This window comes from Mustela nivalis (assembly GCF_964662115.1).
Source record: "Mustela nivalis genome assembly, chromosome: 16".
NCBI classification, from domain to species: domain Eukaryota; kingdom Metazoa; phylum Chordata; class Mammalia; order Carnivora; family Mustelidae; genus Mustela; species Mustela nivalis.
Window position 1 is genome coordinate 51,258,244 of NC_139035.1, and position 23,362 is coordinate 51,281,605.

Sequence of the window (23,362 nt, forward strand, 5' to 3'; positions counted from 1 at the left end):
AAAACAATAGTATTTGTTTTTCTATTAACATATTAAATGTGTTTGGGGAAAAGGAAAAATAATTGTTGTATTAAAGTATGGAATTTTAACATTTTTCCAGATGAATTCAAGTTCTTTATGAAAAGGCTACCCATGAATTATTTCCTCAACACATCTACCATAATGCATTTGTGGACAATGGATTCTAATTTTCAGCGCCGCTATGAACAACTGGAGAACAGCATGAAGCAACTATTCCTAAAGGCGCAGAAAATTGTACACAAGCTCTTTAGCCTTAGCAAGAGGTGTCATAAACAACCCCTCATCAGCTTGCCAAGACAAAGGTAAGACATTTGTGGCATATAGACAACAAAGGATATTGTTTTGACAGTGAGCTCTCTTTATTTTCTGAATGCAGATAAGGAAATATACATAGCATGGTGTTTTCTTTTAAGTCTCAGAATAACATATTGTATTTTCTAAAGCAATAATCCAATGGAGAACCCATGTACTGACACTTCCTTGTTTTTCATTTTCTCTTATTATCAGAATCAAGAAATCATTCTGTTTCGTGGGGTAGTTAACTAATAATTGTATTACAGTGAATAGAAAAGCACAAACCCTACAGCTATATTGTAAGCAGAGGGAGTAAGCAGGATCATGCAGTGAAATTTCTCAATATATAATTTTCAAATAAAAGAATTTAAAGTTCATTTTCTTTGAGCTGTGCTCATAGTAACATGAATAAACATGAATCAACCTCATTCTACATGAATCTCTGAAAATTGCTGGAAAAACCTGTAACAATTTATATGAATAATGACAGACTCAAAATATTTGTGTCTGAGCTAATTTTGTGAAGCACAGTTTTTGGATTTTGCAACAATTACTTTGAGAAGTTGTATTTATTTATTTGAAGTCAGATTTTTAGAAAAATACAGCAAATAAAAAGCTAAGGGAAATAGGGGAAAATATCACCAAACTTTTATCTATGTTAGTATCTCTGTTACATAATGCTTGTAATAGATTTCTTCTCAAGAAATCTATTATTACAGATTTTTTCACTGAAGAAAAAAAAAAACAAACCTGAAAGTCTATAGATCTTTTCAAAGTCAAATTTCAAAATAAATCATTGGCATCATTTTTGTAATTCAGGAGTTTTTAGAATACTCAAAATTTATGCAAATACCACATTTTAAGAACATTTTTGTTGTCCCAAAAAGCAACCTAGTACCAATTAGCAATCCTTCCCCACACTAGCATACCCAGCCAGGGGATATTTGCCTCTAGAAATTTGTCTAATCTACTATCTGTCCCAAGAATTTGCCTATTTTTAACATTTCATATAAATAGAGTCATATAGTACATGGTCTTTTGTGACTGGCTTCTGTTATGTAGTGTAGTGCTTTCAGGTTTATCTGTATTGTAGAGAGTATCAGCGGTGTGGGTACATCACATTTGTATTCTCCATTAATTTGTTGATAGACGTTTGGGTTGTTTCCGCTTTTGTGCTAGTAAGAATAATGTTGCTGTGAGCATTCGTGTACATTTTTTTTTAAGTGGACTTGGTTGTTTATTTTCTTGGGTATATACCTAAGAGTGAAATTGATGTCATAAGATAACTTTATATTTAAGATTTGGAGTTGATGCCAAAATGTTTTCAAAGGTGGTTGCTCCATTTTGTATTTCCACCAGCCAGTGATAGTTCCAAACATTGTGGAGTGATAGTTCCAAACATTCCACATCCTCGCTAATACTTTTTGTTTTGTTTTGTTTTTAAACAAAACAAATACAGCTAGAGCAGGAAATAAACATCTGAAGTCCAGGAGAAATTTGAACAACTGGAATGGCAATTATCAGTGCATGTAAAATTGTGAGATTGGAATATAATACGGCGTGCCTAGGCAGCACAGATGGTTAAGCCTCCAACTCTTGGTTTCCGCTTAGGTTGTGATCTCAGGATCATGAGATGGAGCCCTTCCCAGTACATTTATTTTAAAGTGGGATGCTGCCCAGGGCAGAGTCTGCTTCCAAATCTCTTTTCCTCCCTCTTGTGCTCTCTCTCCCTCTCTGTCTCTAAAATAAATAAACCTTTAAAAAAAAAAAAAAGGAAAATTCATAGAATCTGAAGATATGTTTAAGGGGTGAGGGGAGAAATGGAAACTGAAAGTGAACAGATAGTGGGATAAAATATATCATGAGAGCTGCATTAATTCTAGTAAAAATAAATAAAACTTAAACATACAAAGATGTCATGAAAGTACAGGATTTGTAAGAAAAGTATGAAAATATGAAACAATCCAAGTTGGATCTATACAGAATAAATAAGCAGAGTAAAATAAAGATGATAAAAAGGAATAAAAGAAAGATACATTATTTGGTACTAAATGAAAAATAAATGGAACTAAATTTAATAAACTATAGAAATATATATTGGTTCTCTAATACTTTTAACCTAAGTAAGTCAGAGATGACCAGAGGCTTTCATTAACTTTCTCTTTTTTTAATTAAGCATGATTCCTATGTTGGCTATCACTCATTACACACACACAAAATGCAGACTTCTTGCTAGATAAAAGATTTTGTTGAATTAGAATTTCTTTCCATCACAATACTTCTTTTACTAGGAATGTGGGATTTATTTCTGTTTTGCTTTTTCTTTTTTTTTCAATTTTAATAGAATGTTATAAAATGACATTAGGGAACAATAACAACAAACTAGGTACTACAATCTGTTAGTAGGATACAATGAAAAAAATGTTCGGATATTTGTGAAGTTTGTTTTAAAAATTTTCTGTAAAAAGTAAGTAAATAAGCAATACCTGTAATTCACTTCCATTTGAGATTTTATTTTTGGTCCTTCCTTTAAGGAATTTTTCTCAGCTTTTTTCTTGCCTTCATCACACCCTTAGTATTGTTTAAAATGTGGAACAATAAGGAAAACCAAACAAAATGAGACCTGCAAAGTGAACCTCAATGAGTAAGATGATTTCTTAACACTTTCTCTATAAAGACATGTTGGTTGAAGTTTTTCTTTGTAGTGCATAGTGTAATTCATCCTTGAAATAAAACAGGATACTCACTCAGATTAATCTCACCAAGTTTATACTGAATCACTATTACTTTCATGAATTCATGTGACATTAAAATCCTCATTCTTACTTGAATAAATTGTGAAGCCTGAGGTAATCTGCCTTCTTTAAGGTAGTATACTTTTGCTGCTATTCTAGAACTTTTGAGATAAGGAACAATGACATATTCTCTTCATTAAAGAAAAATAATTAAAGCAATTATTAAAAATATTCATACATAATCCCTACAAAATGATTCAACTCCATTATTTTGTGCTATTATCAACTCCATTATCTTTTGCTGTTATATATTCTTCACAGAATGGCCAAGGATACTTAGAAATAGTACATTGAATGTATGTTGGTAAAAGTTTAACAACCAACTTTCTAGGGGGGATAAAAATCCTAATTTATAGCATTTGCCAATTCTTGTGATATGCATAATTGGCTCTCCTGAGCTAATATACGCAGGTAGCAGCAAACCACTAGGAATTGATTAAAATGTTTTTATGAAATTATCTCTTCTTCATTAATAGTGGAAGATAAGATAAAATCCCTTCTCTAACATCACAGGGTAAAATAAGTTTAGGTCTATGTTATTCTTATCTGAGAAATATGTCGTGCACTTCCTATATATGCTCAAGAGTGGGGTTTAACAAATTGGCACGTGGGCTGTAACTGGACCTTCACCTCTTTTTGTATCAGTCCCTAAGGAAAGACTGCTCCTTACATTTCAAATTGTTAAAAAAAAAACAAAAGTAGAAAGGCATTTTTTGGTTAATGAGAACTGTATGGAACTAACATTTTGATATCCATATGTAAAGAAACACAGTCATTCATTTACATATTGTCTATGGCTACTTTCCAACTATAATGGCAGAACTAGATAGTTGCCACGTAGTTATATGGTCCTGAAACCCTATAGCATTTGTTGTCTGGTTCCTTATAAAACAAACATTTGCTGACATATGTTCTAACATTTACTCTATCTTTAAAAGTGTTATTGAGTGTTTTAAAAGTATTTAATCCATATATCATTAAAATCTTTAATGTTATGAATACATGCTATGCTAAATACAGGATATTGTAACTTAAGTTTTCATTATATGGAGTGCAAACCAGATTGAATCCTGAATAGTGAGTGTTTATCAAATAATATTGAATATTTTACTAGTAATTTCTCTAGTGTATATATGGATGTATATACACACATGTAATATCTATGTATAGATATATATAATGTAGATGGGATATAAATACATGTATATATACATATGTTTGTTTATTAGCCACCAGTGGCTTTTGTATAATATACATACAAATATATAAATATATACAAAATATATATAAATATATACATTATGTATACACATACATATGTATTTTTAACTAATATAACACCCAGAGGAGTAGTCTAAAACCCTATAGATCAAAATGATTTTAATTCAAATGCCATTTCAAATTGATACACGAATATGGAGTTTGGATTATTTCATAAAGTCAGTCAACATTCCATTTTTCCCTCCCTCTACTCCTGATCTCTAATTCTAGTACAATTCAGAATGATACTATGATCATGAACTAAGGGGAAGAACAAAAATCAAAAACAAAAATGAACACTTGAGAAACGAAAATGAGTTTAAAGATTTAACAGTGTCTTTGGGTAAGAGATGATAAAATAAGTCTGGATAGCTGAAATGAACTATAGCTGTTAATGTGTTTGGGAAGGATTGACCTGACCACTGGAACACTCTGAAAATATGAGATTTAGGCAGTTTATAGAAAATCTGAATGTTTGGTTATCTGCTGGAGTTCCTAGACATAGCTCTCAAATCCAAGGATAACAAGTGCTCAATAAATATTTGATAAAAGCTCTGTGATATGCGTTCTAATATTTTAGTTCAACTTCTAGAATCATAGGACAGTGAGTTGTCATTTTATATAAAATGTTTCCTAATCTATATAAATGGATCGCCTGTTACAATATGCATATCATGTTCTGTTTGTTTTGCCATTAAGCAGGTGAATTCCTTCCCTCATTCTTTCAAAGGGACATGAAACAGTGTGTTAGTTAACTGTTCTAACCAAATACCCAGAGGTTAGTGGCTTATAAATAGTTGACAGTTCTGGAGGCCAGAAGTCCCAGTCAAGGGGCCAACATGGTAGGGTTCTGGTAAAGGCTTTCCCTCTTCAGCACTGCAAACTGCTAATTTCTAGGTATGTCTTCATATCACGGAGCAATGAGATATCTCTTTGGAGTTTTATTTATAAAAATACTAATCCCATGGGGTGCCTTCGGTGGCTCAATTGGTTAAGTGCCTGTCTTCAGCTCAGGTCATGATCCCAGGGTCCTAGGATCAAGCCCCAGATGTGGCTCCCTGCTCAGTGGGAGGCATGCTTCTCCCTCCTTCCTGCTGACGCTTTCTGTGGCTATCTTTGTCATTCTCTCTCTCTCTCCCAAAAGATAAATAAATGAAATCTTAAAAACAAACAAACAAACAAAACAACAACTAATCCCATTCACAATGGCTCTATCCTGATGACTGAAACACCTCCCAAAGTCTCCAACTCATAATACCATCATCTGGGGGGTTAAGATTCCAACATGCGAATTTTGAGAGAACACAAACATTCAGACCATAGCTGAAAGGGCCCGTCTCTACCTATCAGTAAGATCTTGGGTTATGGGTGTGAGAGGGGTAACTAACCATTTCTTTTGCAGAAATCCTGTCTGTGGTGGATAACAGTGAAGCTGACATGTAGACTTAATCTGGGACAGAGAATTCAAGTATCATTCAAACCCTTATTTCCACTTGACCCCTAAATCCAGTACATTTCTGGCTCTGAGACTTTGTTATACAACTTTTTTTATTTCTAAATGAAATATGACTCTTTCTGTCCCATATGTGTCACCAAGTATTTACAACCCTGTAACGCATGCAAGGAAAATAGAAATTTTAATATTTTCAAAGTGAAAATGAGAATAGTATTTATATCTGACATGCAGGAATAATGTGCAAAAATCCTTTAAATCATATTTGTTTTCCTCTTCAGTGTCTTTTCATCTCGTTGCAACCTATTTTCTTATTTCCCTTTCTCCTTTCCTGAATATACAGGCATTTTTTCTTTCTTTTAACCCTCTCTCTTTATTGACTTTCATTTATTCAATATAACCCCTCTTTACTGAAACCTTTCTGTATTTTTGTTATGCAGAGTGATTTGGTGTTCTTAGAAAATCAATTGACAACTTCTTGCTAAGCTATAGTACCTCCCCACATTAGGCCAGCTTTCTTTTTTAATGCATTAGAGGATTGCCTGTAACAGATTTTTTTCTCTTTTTTTTCATACTTTCAATAATATGTGATATCTGATTTATCCTTGCAATTATATTCTGTTATACCATAAACTAACTCAAATTGGTTCCCTTCACTTATAATAATAGGGGAAATTTTGAATAGATATAAAATCTAATAAAAACCTGGATCCATTTTGAATATGTCCTGAAAACAATAAAAATGAAGTATAAAACTGTGATTTGTCCGTGGTAACAAATATCTTCTAGCTGCCTTAAAGTTTATTTGAGATAGAGATGTACTTCAAACTGCAATGCTATAAATATGTTTGGTTTTCTCTTTATTTTTATAGTTAGTTTTGCCAAAGTCCATGTGTTATTACAGCATGTAGATGATTTTGCAATGCACCATTATTACACAATGTTGTTGTTACACAATGTGTAACATTCTTACACAATGTTGAGAAAGACATTTTGAGAGAATATTGGCCCAGGAAGGAGGACAATGAAGAATTGTAATTTGTTGCCAAGTTTTAATGGTGTGTTACAAAACTAATAAAGAAACTAATAATTACAGAACATTAAAAGCAACAATATAAGGTAATATAGCTATTAAACATTGAGGAAAAATCAAATTTTACTTGGCACAGGAACCAAATGGAAATATGTGAAGATAAACTGCAATTTATGAACAGTAGAATTATAGAAGTGAAAATAATTTGAAGTCATTACAGGACATTTCTATAAGTAATTTCATTCATTCGAGAAAAGCAGACAGGGATTACAATCCTTATCTTGTATTAAAATATATAATCTGGAGAAAACAAAAGATTTTGTTGTTTCTCTAATAATGAAGAGAGACAAAATTCAGTGAGACAAAATAATTCATGTATGATGTTACAGGTATTCCTAAATAGCATAGATTAAACGTGCTTAGAAAAGACATTTACACATAAGTAACATTTGCTAGCTTGGACAAGAATAATTATAAGATTATAGGTATTATACCTTGACTAAAAAGAGGAAAGGCTGGGTGGAAGTGTATTTCATCTAGGTCATTTTAATGACCTTTATTTCAATCTTGAAGAGTCACTCGATACAATGACTTAAGAAAAATCCTCTTTCTTATTTGGGAAATACGGAGTTGAGAGCTCAGTACTCCTCCTACTTACTTTCCAAAATGTTTGTGGCTATTTGAGCTCAAATTCCAACCATGCACTACTCTACCCGCATCTCCCACTCCCCAGCTAGTAACTTGAATCATAGTTTCCTTTTAGTTGTGCTATGTGCACAACAGCTTGAACACTTACTCCTAAAAGCCTATATTTGCTAAAAATTAAGACTAATTACTTTATACTAGATGAACAAATTTCTGTTTTTAAAATGTTGTTTAATAAAATAATTATTTTCTCTATATTATTTTAAATGGCATTTATCTTAAAATCTATTTCATAGTCATTTACTTTTTTCTGGTTCTGATTTTTTTCTGATTTTCTTATCATATTCAAAAATCAATTTGAACTAAGTTTTTATAAATGTATAGTTTCAAGTGTCTTGGTGACTTCAACTATGTAATGAAAACCATGATTTTAAACTAGGCATTGTTAATGGTCACACAGAATTTAAAGAATTATTTGGTATCAAAGAATCAATGAATTCTGTAATATTTAAGGAATGGATCTGTAATGTAAGTCCTTAAGTTGGCCAATTGCTTGTAGTTTATTTTAGACTACAAAATTTTGACAGTCAAACATACCATTAAAAAATTAGATAATAGCAAATTTAGTTACACAGTGCTTCCTGAGATCACAATCCATTGCTAGTATGTCAAGAGAAACATCCCAGGTCCTTGCACTGGTCTTTGGAGAAAGAAGACAACAGTGATGTAAGAACACTTATCCAACTTCATTATTTCAATTACATTGTTCACAGTATACCAATATACTGGTTCAGACAACACCCTTCCCAAGTTAACAATGCTTAAAATAGGAGGAGAATCAGAATTAAAAGTCTTTATAATTTTCTTAGAGCAATTTTCATTTTTACTTACAAGTTTTATCCTATCACCATTCCCCCTTTATCCTCAAAAGAAGAAAAGAAAATTGAGTGACAAAGTGTTCCTACTTCCTGGTATCAGATGTGATATCCAGGTGACATGTACATAAAACATTCTGCTGCTTTATATGCCTTCAGTGTAGCTTTTCTGTCATCTTAATAGCAAATCCTGTACCTCAAACTTCTATGACTTTGACCAGCAGATGTCAAACTAGTTGGTCTCAGGACCCCCTTATATTCTTAAAAACTATGGAGAAATTCAAAGAGACTTTGTGTATGATAGAGAGAAATCCCTGTATAGATATGTATGTATACATATATGTATATATATATGCACATATGTACACATACATATATATGCATATACATATACAAGCACATATTTACTATAGTAAAAATTGAAATAGAAATTAAAAAAAATGTATTTGTTAATACGATTACAAAGAACTAAGTATGATCATTGCATGTTAATATATATAACATTTAAATCTGAGTGATCTCTGCAGAATTGTTTAATATTTGACTTAAGAGAGGATAGCAAAATTTTCATGGCTGTGTCTCTATGCAATTGGTTGCAAATTGTAATTTGCAATCTCAAACATATTTATTGGAGAAGTGAGTATTGTAATAGCTTTTTCAGATAATTGTGGATATTACTATTTATACTCACCAAAAACTCAACAAGTGAAGATGTTTATAAAGTTATATGTAATTTGGAATCTAAAACAATGTGATTAACATTTTGACATCTCATACATCAAATTATTTTGTCTATCTTAAACTTTAAAATGGATCTTTAACCATGCATATGAAATCATGTGTCAGTCATTTGGAAAATATTGATGCACTCCATTTTGAAGATCTTCCAAATGTTGACAACATATCATTATAAAATAACACAAAACTTCATTCTTTAATATCCTCATTGTGTTCATGAGAAAAGTATTTATTGGAAGCCGTCACTCTCACTGTTGCAGTTACAAGTTTTCCAAATATCTAATTTCCACTTGAAAACTATACTTTTAACACTGATATTAAATATGTCAGTGGTTTGTCTAGAAGTGATAGGTTTGTTTCTTTCAGTTTTGACAACGGATTTGCCAAGTATCCGAGTCTGGTTAAACCAGTTTGTCAATTATTCTTTCAAGTAAAAATGGTTTGCCATGAAAAAAATGCTTACCTCAGCTTGCAACTGAAACAATTGCACAGGTGTTTTGCCTCAAGGCAACCATTATAGTTCAGTGTGTAACACAAGTGCTTTATTCATATTCCCATTTTGTTCTGACATATGGATTTGTACTGAAAATTGAGACACAATAAACTTTTTTATACTGCTTCACCAGGAACATTTTTAACTGAAACTTTCTTTCTTTCTGTTCTTCAAGTATGTGGCGGAATATGCTATAAGCCTACTAGCACAGCCATTTTGGTTCCATGGCTTTTCTTCATGCTAAGTCTCCAGCAACAGTTTTGCTTTTCACATCAATGCAAATGTCAACACAATGTAAAAGAAAAATAATATCTTGGGATTTCTATGAACTAGTTTTCACCTTGTGTACCCTCTGATAAGATCTTGTCTCCACTTCCTTACTTCCCACATACCCACACTGAGATCTAGGTGAACCAACCCTATAATGCTGCCCTAGATCAATTTCAACTCCTCTGAAGGACCTAACAGACCCCACACAAATTGGGGGGCTATAATAGCGATTATCTGTCTTCTTCCTTTCCTTTCTCTTTGCCTTCTTCCTTTCCTTCTCTTTCTTCACTAACACAGCCCCTGGTTTTAGCGGAACTCATGCTACACCATGCCCCTGGGTTTTCTTGAACCAAGGGTGGATAATTCTTGTCAAACAGAAGTGGAAGGAATACATGAAACTTCTAAACTGTATTCTTAAAGGAAGAGGAATGGAGGCCATCTACTTATTTTCTTCCCCCTGGATAAAATGAAAATGTGATGGGTTGGAATTAAAAGTGATGACATGAAGAAACTTGTTAAGGATAGTAAGACTTGGGGGTGCTTGGTGGCTCAGTAGGTTAAGTCTCTGACTTTGGCTCAGGTCACGATCTCAGGGTCCTGGGACCAAGCCCTGCATCAGGCTCCCTGGCTTTCCACCCCCCCCCCCTGCCTATTTGTGAAGAAAAGAAAAGAAAGATAGTAAAACCCAATCTTTTTGAAGCTACCCCTGAACTGTTGATGTTTGTACTGTTATTGAGAGAGGAATGAAACTGCATTTTTTCTGAGCCAGTATTATCTGGCTTATGTTACTGCAGCCAAACTTGCATCCTAATAACAAAAGGACTTTACTGAATGGCTTCCAAGTCCTTTAATATTATGGAATCTGTGATTTAATTAAAAATGACATTTATATGATTAATACAAGGGGTTTTTGCTGAGAACAATTTTATATGGAACTGTAGGAAAAAGGCAGGATATTAATTTTCCATACATTTCTATGTTACAAAAGAATGTTTTGTATAATTTTTTTTTGCTTCAGCCACTCCATGATGAGCCCCGGGCACATGCTAAGGAATAATTAGCAGCATATTTAAAGAGCTTAATATTTAGATATCTTCAATGTGTGATTGAGAAATGTAAAATATATAGATAATAATTATAAACTACTCAACACATGGGAGTGATTAAATAATTATTGCTTAACTTTCCAAATCTGAAGACACTATTTCTTTGGTGTAGGTGTTTCTAATATATTAATAAGTTTTCTTCAAAATGTATTTTTATATGTTTCATAGTCAAAATAAAATTAGTCATAAAGATAATAATATGAACACTATAAGAAACACATTCATTTTTACTTGTACAGAATAACACATTAGTATCCTGGATTCTGATTCAGGGAATCCAGGGATAGAAGTTTTCAGAGTAAAGAAAAAAGAAAAAAGAGAGAGAGAGTGAGAGAGAGTGGGTGCGCCCCACCTTCTTCTTGGTATGAGGCCACTTCTACACAAATTTCAAAATTGGCAAATTTGTCTTTTCTTTCATGCTGCTTTTTTTGTTAATTGTTTCACGTTTTTATTTAAAATCCAGTTCGTTAACATACAGTGTAATACTAATTTCAGGTGCAGAATCTAGGGATTCATCACTCAGCATTTGACACCCAAGGCTCATCACAAGTAGTCCCTCCTTGATTCCCATCACCCATTTAGCCCATCCCCTCACCCATCCCCCTGAACAACCTTCAGTTTGTTCTCTCTAGTTGAGTCTCTTGTGTTTTTCCTCCCTCTTTTTTTTTTCACCTTCCCTTATGCTCCACTGCTTTGTTTCTTGAATTCCACATATGAGTGAAATCATACAGTATTTGTCTTTCTTTGACTGACTTGCTTTGCTTAGCATAATACACTCTACCTCCATCGTCATCATTGCAAGTCAGGTAACGTCCTCTTATCTAATTCTTGGTGTAGCTTATACTTCATCTCTCATGGCTCTAACATGCCCCTATCTTTTCACTAATATTCTTACTTTGACCTTCAGCTAATGCTCTTTCAATTTATTAGATGTGGATAAATGTTAGTTGAAAATAACTATTTTAAAACTAAGTCATATATAGACATAAAAATTATTTGTTCTTTTTAAATCAGTTACTTTCTAGCCATCTCAGTATCCCCACTTGGACCATTTTAGATAGAGTTTAAAAAAATACATTAAAATGAAAATCTGTCGGATTATAGTGCTGTGCTTGTTCTTTGTTTTGTTTCTTTTTTCTTTCTCTCACGTATAAAAGATTATGTGGAACAATCAAAGATCTTGTCACCTCAAGGGGCTCCTGGGTGGCTCAGTGGGTTAAAGCCTCTGGCTTCGGCTCAGGTCATGATCTCAGGGTCCTGGGATGGAGCCCCACATCGGGCTCTCTGCTCAGTGGGGAGCCTGCTTCTCTTCCTCTCTCTCTCTCTCTCTGTCTGCCTCTCTGCCTCCTTGTGATCTCTGTCTGCCAAATAAATAAATAAAATCTTAAAAAAAAAAAAAAAGATCTTGTCACCTTGATATTTTGTTGAGTGTATGCTGTCTGCAACCCACAACTTTTGGAATGAGATCCACATTCAAGGCTTTAGATAGCTGCTTTTGAAAATACTAACAAAATCAAGGGTCTTTGCTCCTCTTGGAAATTCTGTGAACTTAAATGTGTATGTGCGTTAGTATGTGTGGGAGAATAGTGCAAACAGGTCAGCAGCTCATTACATTAAGTAAAAATCTTACACTGTTGTCTTTCTTTGACTTTAAGTTAGTTTATTCTCTCATCTGAGGAAAAGGAAGTCAAGAAACAAAGAAAATAGTCTTGAGTGAGATTTATTCCTCTTTCTTTTCCATGTTGTTCACCTTGCAAATGTCATTTCAGTGACTCCTACTCTATTTTCTTGACATTACAACACTTTCCTAAGAAAGATTAAGAATGTCATTCCCAACACGGTTTTCCCCTGTAGTAACTCAATGGAGTTGCTGGCTCAAATAATCAGATTTTTGAACAGTAACAATGTAGACAGCTATATTGAGAGAGGACTTTTAACACTTAACACTAACTTGTTGGAAAAAAAAAAAAAAAGAGTTATATCAGGAAAATCTTGGAAATAAAGTCATAAGATCTGTAATATCAAGATTAAGAAGCCCCTTTGCCAGCACTATTTGGAGTAGTACCACTTTGTTTAAACAATCAGAATCAGCTCCTTATTTGACAACAACCACAGGTTTATGCCACAGAGAGTGGCTGAAGGGCTTTGCTATCAGTCCTCATTTTCTCTTCACTAAGGAGTTGATAATAATCCTTCAGGAATATTTAGTTATTCACTAAATAACTTGCATCTTGCGAGACATTAATCTTTGTTTTCTAAAATAAATAGAAAAACACATATTTTTTTAAAAGAAGTCATGGATGAACAAATTTGGAAACTGTAGTTACTATAAATTCTACTTGGATTTCTACATAGTCTATATGCATGTCGAATACTCTAAAATGTCCTAAAGTTAAAATAGATTTTTTTTACAGATTTTATTTATTTATTTGAGAGAGAGAGCATGGGGTGGAGCAGAGGGAGATGGAGACTCCATGTTGAATGTGGAGCACATCCTGGGGCTTGATCTCAGGATCTGAGATCCTGATCTGAGCCAAAACCAAGAGGTGGATGCTCAACCAACTGAGTCACTCAGGCACTCCAAAATAGATTTGCTTAAATAAGGATTTTATTCAGAACAAAATTGTTTACTTCCTAAAATACCTGTTATAACATTAAATCTCAAAGTATACAGTTGGAAAGCACTGTACCATCATTTTTACACCAATTCTTAAAGTTTTCAGAGTTGCCATCAGTTGTAGTATAATCACCTCAATCACTACAAAATAACAACAACAACAACAACAATTACCTTAAGCTTAAAATGTTTTTAGATCTTTGTTTTCTCAACTTCTCAGACATTTTCTAGGCACTAGTTGCAAATTTCTGACAAATGATCATTTTAAATACTTTCTCAGATAGACATACATGTTATACTATGCCATTTCTACACAGGTATAACTTGAAATGGTCCTACAAGTTAAATGTTAATTCATTTACTAAAACACTCCTCATGCTTCTTTTTCCAAAGAAAAAGAGCTCTGAGATTTTCATCCCAATATTTTGCATGAGGTGGAGAGTGCCATTAAATGCAATAATTCCTGTGGTGAGGAATTGTTACATTTCAGAAAGAAAAATGTTATGGAGTACAAGGAATAAACTGCTTATTTATTGATATCATATTAACCTTCAGTGGTTTATATATGGACCACAAACTGAGAATCAATCCAGATCCCAGGACACTAATGTTTTTTACAAATCTTATAATGTTACTGACAATCAAATTCTTCAAACGGATGCATTTTCAATTCTTAAGTATATTTAAATCAGAGGTGAGAATCAGTCTCATTTCTACTTGAGCACTTTGAAGCAATTTTACTTATATTGTGTAAGAAATGGATACATGTTTACTTACCAAAATAAATAGGAAGCTGAACATCATACACCACTGGAATGGTGTGGTGGTTTTATTATATCAAAGTAGAAGAATTACTGTTATCCATGAGTCTTTCTCCCTGAACATTCCCCCTTCACAATGTTGAAGCCAGAGGTAAACGTTGTGATGTAGGGATGATAACTCTGACTTAGAGTGGAATACAGTTTCAAATCTCTTTATAAAGAATATTATAGTATACACATAAAAGAGAAATAAATCAAAGTTTTTTTTTTCATCTTACATGAAAGTCTTATGTCAGTTTTCATTCGGATGATATTGGAGGCTTTATTGGGTATAGATGTAATTGATTATGTTAAAACTGTCACTAGTAAATATGTAGATAAGGTTGTATTTGTCCTATGCTCTCTTCCATTTTAAATGATAAAACTAATAGAAAATAATTTGATGTTTATTACATTAAACTAAATACTAAACTAAAACATTTAAAGAGTAAAGACCAAGTATATCTTACAAATGCTGCCTTTTTCCAATCAAATTTGCTCAATTTGGTGGGGAAAAATCTCATTTGGATTGTTTGAATAACAAATTTAATCCAATGCTTAATTTGGTAGCACCATGTAGAGGCAGTGTGCAATCTTTAATCCTCATTTATGTTTTATAATCTTCATGGTAAGTACAAAAAAATACAAAATATCCTTCTTCATATCCTTTCATTATTACATGTGTTCATGTGTTCCTTGCATACATATGTTTGTACACGTGTAAATGTATACACACACATGTACACAGACACACAGGTATGCACATATATACCAAGATATTAAAATAGTAAATGGGGGCACCTGGGTGGCTCAGTGGGTTAAGCCTCTGCCTTTGGCTCAGGTCATGATCTCAGGGTCCTGGGATCAAGCCCCACATCGGGCTCTCTGCTTGGCGGGGGGCCTGCTTCCCCCTCTCTCTCTCTGCCTGCCTCTCTGTCTACTTGTGATCTCTGTCAAATAAATAAGTAAAATCTTTAAAAAAATAGTAAATGACTAAAACCTAGAGTGCTTTTCCTTGAACATTAAAGTAAGATACTATGTTCTAAAAGCAAATGGTATTATGACTCAATCAACAAAACTAAGTATACCAAAATATAAACCCCTTAAAGCTGTGACACTGGAAAAAAAAAAAAAAAAAAAGAAAGAAAAGTAAAGAAAAAACAAACAAGGAAAAACTTTGAAGCACTTCATTTGAGACAGCCACTACAAGTTATAAAGTAAGTGAATACATTTCAAAAATCAATGCCAATTGCAATCAAAATCCCCTATCTCACAACCCAGATGCACTTCACACACCAACAAATAGAACAGCACAAAAGAACATTGATGTGACAAAAGAATACAGGAGAAAAGGAAGGTCATTTTGTTGTGGTTGTTCTTTGTTCTATTAAACCCAGCAGGAAGACTTCACGTAGGTTTCTCAAAGCAAACAAAAAAAAGATCAAGTCTGAGGTAGTACCTTTTATTGAGCTAAAGTAAAATTACTTCATACCAGAAGGAAGGTTAGCTAGAAACAAATCTAAACAAAATGTAGTAAAAATGTAATGAAAACCTGCCAAATTAAGGGATGTGAATACTCATATTCTCCCTAACATTACCTTAAACACACATACACACACACACACACACACACACACACACACAAACTATATATTAAAAACAAAAGGACATTACATGATTTTGATCTTAATGCATGATTTTCGTTTCATAATATCATCTAATTGAAAATGAACAAAATCACAACCAGAAATTATGGAACCTTTCAATTCATATGCAGGAATGTGGAGAAATTTTCAAGAGATGTATTGCAGGGAAGAAATAGGAAAGAGGGCAAAGCTGTTCAATTTGCAAATTATCATGTGCAAGTGGAGCAGCAACCTAACTAACAGACAAGCGAGACACTCAAAGGAAGCCACCAACAATCTTTAATACAGAGCCATGGACACATTACTATAAAGGGTGATAGTTCTGACGTTGACTTGCTAATGAGAGCAATCATAAATAGCTAGTTATTAGCTAACAAGTATGAAGCACAAACTATTGTCAAGCTCTTCTAAGTGCATTACCCCTTGTTGCTCATTTAATACATGTTACAAGGTAGTTAGTGTTATTACCCTAAAATTAAAATCAAGGAAACTAAAGCTGAGATAATCCAAATTTGCTAAAGATTACTCAACTAGTGGTAGCAGGGCTAGGATCCAAACACAGGCAATCTGGCTATAGAGCTTGGGTTCTTTGTCACTAAGCCACAGTGCGTCCCAGGTTTACAGTGTTTATTAAAAGCGGCCCCTGTCTCCGGTTAACTCCTCTGTGCTAAAGAATTTCAGAGGTTACTGAATTCATGCAAAAGCTTGAAGTCATGAAATGGAATAATCAGAGAACAAGAAAGTTTTAAGAAAATTTTAAAAATTATCTTTACACTTAAAACTAAAATAAGAACAGGGCGCCTGGGTGGCTCAGTGGGTTAAAGCCTCTGCCTTCGGCTCAGGTCATGGTCTCAGAATCCTGGGATCAAGTACTGTATCAGGCTCTGTGCTGGGCAGGGAGCTTGCTTCCTCCTCTCTCTCTCTGCCTGCCTCTCTGCCTACTTATGATCTCTGTCTGTCAAATAAATTAAAAACAAACAAACAAAAAACAAAACAAAAAAACTAAAATAAGAACAGTGGACTATTAGAGAAAAAAATTGGTTTCTTTTTCTTTTTTAAGATTTATTTATTTATTTTTTTGTATTTTTTTTTTTTTTTTTACTTATTTGAGAGAGAGAGAAAGACAGAGAGAGAGAGAGAGAGGGAGCATGAGCAGGGGAGGAGCACAGGAAAAGGAAGAGGCTTCCCCACTGAGAAGGGAACAGGACGTGGAGCCCAATCCCAGGACCCCGGGATTGTGTCATGACAGAAGGCAGACGTTCAACCAGCTGAACCACCCAGGCTCCTCCCAGAATTGGTTTCTTGGAATAAAATCTTGAGAAACTAATCCAGTACTAGCCATAAAGAATGGAAAGATGTAATTTATAAAAAGAGAGAAAGCAAGCAAGAAATGAAGAAAGAAAGAAAAAGAAAGAAAGAGAGAAAGAAAGAAAGAAAGAAAGAAAGAAAGAAAGAAAGAAAGAAAGAAAGAAAGAAAGAAAGAAAGAAAGACAGACATGAAGGGCCTGGAGAATGCAAAGGAGAGGGTTCCGAGAAGGAGAAAACTAATATCTGATTGAGAAGAATCAGTGAGAATGAGAGATGCAGAGAGAGCTTCTCTTATAAAACTGGAATCCATATGAATGAAAAAAGACAGAGTGTCCCAAACAAAATTTATGACAAAAGACTGTGTTGTGAAGTGGTTTCTGAGTTAATGTAGATCATTTTTAGCTACCCCATTTCAGTTTTTTCTCGTTTACCATGGAGTTTGAAGATTTGGCCCATTCTTAAAGCCAGTCTACTGTGTGCCGGGCACAAGAGAGAATACGAAAGTGTGCGTTCTAACTCCTTCATCGCATGCCTGACCGTGAGGTTGACCAGTACAGCACGGATCTGCCAGCAATCCTGGCTGCTGCTTCTCGGGATGGGAGTGACTGAAGCAAACAGGACTAGTGGCTCATGCTGGATCACAGGCTGGCTGCTTGCTCGCCTATCTTTCTTCCCCTGGGGACAACCAGAGGAACAGAGCCGCTGGTCAGGGTAGCAAGGAGCATGAGTGTAAAGGCACATACAGCAGTGCAGTCGGTATCCAGGACAAGGAATCCAACTCCTAACTTGTCTATAACCAAGTGAACAATCAAAAGATTTTTTTTTTTTTTTTTAAATATATAGCACTAAATGCTGGAGTATGGGAGATCCGTCAGTGGTATTATGTGAGGAGAAACAGTGACAATAATTTTATGCTCAGCCACATGACTTCCTGGGTAAGACTGTTGCCGGATGGCGGGGCTCTTGTGTCAAGGAGTTGAAAAATGAATCTCGCAGACAGTAAAGGGTGAATTGAAGTGAAAGTTTATTAAGGGAAGGTGAGAGCAAAAAGGAAAGAAAAAAAAAAAAAAGTGATCCAGAGTGAGAGGGTTCCTGAATGGGCTGCCACTGAGGGCTTTTCGTGGCGGTCTTTTGTTGAGAACTGTAGGGGAAGCTTGTGGGCTTGAGATGTTGTGCTCTCTTGGTTTGTTCCCTTCTTATCCCTTCTGCTCTGTCTCAGCAACCCCATCTGCCGATATGGTTCAGAGCCTAGTCAGAGTCAGGAGCCTGCTAGCTCCCCTGCCTAGACCTTGACCCCTTGCCTGTTCATGGGACAGGACCTGTGGGCAGAAAGAACTGTGCTGGGATTGTGGGCAGTAACTGACTGGGTACTTTTTAATTAGTGGGGGTTAGGGATAGTATAAGTCTCCAAGAAATCTGGATCTTGAGGGGCCAGCTGCTGCCAAGATAAAGTTATTTTTAAACATCAAGTTACAAGGCAGCCACTAGTTCCTTAAGGATAATCCTGGTCTGTGTGTCTCAGGGATCTATCAGTGGGCTGCATACTGCAAGGAGATATTCATTTAAGTTCATTTCTTTTGCCCAGTTTCCCACATGAAGACGTAGACAAAGAACATTCTCACCTATGCAGTGTCTCGGACATGATCATCTCCAGATATTCTGACTGAAAATAGTATTTATCAAATCAAGAGATTAATAAAAAAATCAATTCAAGCCGATATATAAACTTTTTCCTGAAATGCTAGTATTATATGCTAGATTTAAGATGAAGAAAACAATGTCTAATGTTGCTTTTATTATTTATCTTACTTAGGGACCTCTGCTAGTGAAATAAAACTGGAATATGGAATTAGCAAATACAGACATAATTAATATTAAAAGAAGATATGATTATTAGTTGTAGATGACATGCTTATTATTATCTGGTAAGTCCCCAGAGATTCAACTGGAGTAGAAAACCAAACCAAATGTAAACAATGTACTTAAAAGACTGAGTGAAGTTGTTAGTTAAAAAATTAATAAACGAGCAGTAATCTACAAATAAATGAACAAAAACCAGTAAGAAAATACAATAGAAAAGTTTTACCTTCACAAAATGACATACTGGACATTCATAAAAATATTAAAGTACAAATAATACTAAGGAAATAAACTAAAACAAACCCTTAGGATATTAAGGGAAATTTTTAATAAATGGAGAACATATTTCTGAATGAAAAAGTCCTATAAGGATATTATTTTCCTCAAATTAATATTATGTAATTTAATGCAACATCAAAATCTATCTGAACAAAGTAGTAAGAAAAAGTAGTAAATAATATTTTAATGGGAGATAGTGAGGATAGAACAACATCCACAGATGTTAAAATTCATTCTAAAAAAAAAGACCATGTTTTAAAAGTGTTCTGCCTACACTGCTAAACAGCCATGGAAATTACTTTCTCGTTCTTTCAGTTTCCTCACTATTATGAGGGGGTAATAAGAGCACCTGTCTTATAGAAGTATGGGAATTAAACTGGTTTATATATATAAAGTCCCAGTGTTTATTAAACATTCAAAAATATCTCTTTGATAATGGTACTTATGATAATGTTGATGATCTTATAGTAACTGAGCAGTGTCAAAAATGCTACAAAGTCTAGAAATAGATTCAAGTATATATAACAATCTGGTCGATCATTATAGCTATCAAGGGAACCTGCCACAGGTTCATAAAACATAACATAAACATAAACAGAACATAAAAACATAACCTAGTATAAGGCTAAATTAATCTCTTGATCTTAAAAATTTTTTGAAGAGAATAATGAAGTCATTTTTTTCATAATCTAATAGGATTAAATATTTTAGGTGAAATTTTTATATTGCAAAATGACATTCTTAAATGACTGGAAATTAAGAAATCTACCCATGATAATCCTTGGAGCAAAAAATATCCACGGAAGAATTTCAGACTCTAGAGAAAACAGTAAAAGAAAGAAGACTTCATGGGCGCCTGGGTGGCTCAGTGGGTTAAGCCGCTGCCTTCGGCTCAGGTCATGATCTCAGGGTCCTGGGATCGAGTCCCGCATCGGGCTCTCTGCTCAGAAGGGAGCCTGCTTCCTCCTCTCTCTCTCTGCCTGCCTCTCTGCCTACTTGTAATCTCTCTCTGTCAAATAAATAAATAAAATCTTTAAAAAAAAAAAAAAAGGAAAAGAAAGAAGACTTTATAACAATACCTATCAGAACATAAGGAATTCTGAACTAAAATTAAAAGTTATAGTTTTAAATGACTTAAATATTAAAGAAGAAAAAATAAACATTAATGTTACTTAGACCTGTAATTATTTATTTTTTCATTCAAAAAGTAAATATTTAATGCCATTTATAGGCATGGGAGGTATATCAGCCTCAAAAATTCAAAAAAACACATTTTTGTATGTTTGTATATAATATATATAAAACTATGTATAACATAAAGACACTATATATAAAAATTATATATATATATATAAAGTTTTAAGAGATGTATAAATTATATATAAAATTACAGGAGATATATCTCCTGTAATTTTGGAGTTCATGTTTTAGTGAAGTGAGAAAAAAATAGGGAGATTAGATTGTTTTAGAAGGTGATGAGTGCTCCAGAGAAAAATTAACCAGAAAGGAAGACAGAAAGTTTGAAGGATGGTGTGTGTGTGTGTGTGTGTGTGTTTTCTTAATATCTCCAAGAGTTCATTGTTTGTATATAAGTATATAAAGATTACATTTTGATTTTGTATTCTGTAATTATACTGAATATATTTATTAGTTCTAGCAATTTTTTTGGTGAAATCTCTTGATTTTTCCAGATATAATATCATGTCATTTGAAAACAGAGACAGAATTCTTTCTTTCCAGTTTGGATTTTTTTTTAAATTTCTTTTTATTCTCTGATTTCCCTGGTTACTATTTTTTTCAGGCACTGGGAAGCATCTCATCATCTTTTTTTTTTTTTTTTAATTTTTTTAATTAATTTTTTTATTTTTTTATAAACATGTATTTTTATCCCCAGGGGTACAGGTCTGTGAATTGCCAGGTTTACACACTTCACAGCACTCACCAAAGCATCTCATCATCTTAATCTGGTTCTGTCTGTCCTCTCTTGTGTCTTATTTTCTGGCTTAATCGCATTACACTGAATGGACATATGGCTTGGAAGGACAGCAATCTCAGTGTGCTTGAGGTAGTCTGCTATGGGACTGAGAGTTTTGCTGTGTTCCAAGACCCAAAACTCTTTATAAATATAACTAGACTAAACAATATGCTTCTAATCTCTTGTGTCCTCTGTTCCATGCTGATGCATAATTCCAGGAAATCATCGCAAATTTGAAAATGTTTTCAATTTTTTGTTAAAAACTTCTTGCAAATTGCTTTTATTTAAACAAGGAAGTGGGTATTTAACCCCTCTTCCTCTATATTTTTTTGTTCAGAAAACATAGATCTCTCAAACCAAAATTCTAGTCTCAAAAAGAAAAATAAAATTATGTCCAGCCTCTGAGGAAATCTTTTATTTTAACAGTTTTCTGAGCATATTTCCAGTCTTTCCTTTTTCTCAGGTCCCAAGTTCATTTTTTTGTCCTCTTCTTTTTTTTTTTTTTTCCTAATAATGTTTATTACTGGGACAAAAAGTGAGGATTTTCACAGATGAAATCATCTCAAGAGTACTTCAATTTCGTATTTTAAAATTCCCATTTGGAAGTTACATTTTCCTAAGTATAAAAATATTTTTGAGAAGCTGTCCTCTCAGAAACTATTAAACTGTTAAACATTATTAAGACAAAAAACAAAAACCCATGCATATGAACATGCAAAGTCACTGTATTTTTTCAGATGAAATCCCCTGTGAAATCAAAAAGCAACAGATACATGTTAAAATAGAATTTCTAAGAAAAATAGTAGTGTGGATTTCATCATTTCTTTCTGAAAGCCAAGTATATAAAATTTAAAATATTAGCTATTATAAAATATTATATATAATATTATAAAATATTAGTTCTGTTCTTAACTTTAGGGGCATCTACATTCTCACTTTTCTGGAGTGCCTGTGTGACTTATTTGGTTGAGCATCTGACTATTCATTTCAGCTCAGATCATAATCTCAGGTTCCTGGGATTGAGCCCTGCCTGGGCCTCCTTGCAGCAGGAAATCTGCTAGAGGATTCTCTCTCTGCTTCTGTCTGCCAGCATCCCCCTCCCCGCCCCAAACATGCACTCTTTCTTTCCCTTTCTCTCTAAAATAAATAAATCTTTAAAAAAAATTCTCACTTTTCTGGTTTCTGACTGAAGTGTCACTGAACTTCGCTTTCCCCATAACTAATCATGTCAAGTTACATTTCAGATGCTTATTAACTATTTATATATCATGTTCTGTGAGAAGTTTATTCAAATATTTTGCCCATTTTTATTGAAGAGTATATTTTCTTATTGAATTATAATAGTTCTCTATATGTTCTGATACAAATATTTTTCAGATGAATGAATTACAAATATAGGCACCCCCACATATGTCTTGTCAATTCATTTTCTTAGTGATGTCCATCAAAGAACAGATTTAAAATCTTTTTTTTTTGAAATCTCATTTACTTTTTTTTTTGAAATCTCATTTACTTTTGTGGTTAACACTTTTGTGGTTAACACTTTTCAGTCATCATCAATCCTTGCCAATCAAAAGGTTGAGAAGATTATTTTTGCTGTTTTCTTCTGTTTTTTTAAAATATCTTATATTCAATTTTCCTTTTCTATATTCATTTCTTACTTAAATATATATTGTCATAAGTGACAGCATATCCAATCCTCCCGTTAGCTCTTTGAGATGTACAAAGAAGGTTTTATTATTCCATTCTACAGATAAGGAAAATGAAGATTAAAATATTAAATGAGAGGCACCTGGGTGGCTCAGTGGGTTAAGCCTCTGCCTTCAGCCCAGGTCATGAGCTTGGGGTCCTGGGATGGAGCCCTGCATCGGGCTCTCTGCCTGCTCCTGCCTCC

The 23,362-nt window shown here is 33.8% G+C and overlaps 1 protein-coding gene across 6 annotated transcripts in view; it reads left to right on the forward strand.

Annotated features, from left to right (window-relative positions):
• The window catches only part of BRINP3 (BMP/retinoic acid inducible neural specific 3), a 392,688-nt gene that overhangs the window by 322,987 nt on the left and 46,339 nt on the right, over positions 1-23,362 (forward strand). For all 6 annotated transcript variants that reach the window (XM_082704050.1, XM_082704048.1, XM_082704051.1 and 3 more), the window contains one exon: positions 101-323. In XM_082704050.1, coding sequence (XP_082560176.1) covers positions 101-323 — 223 coding nt within the window. The remainder of the gene's footprint in view (positions 1-100; positions 324-23,362) is intronic.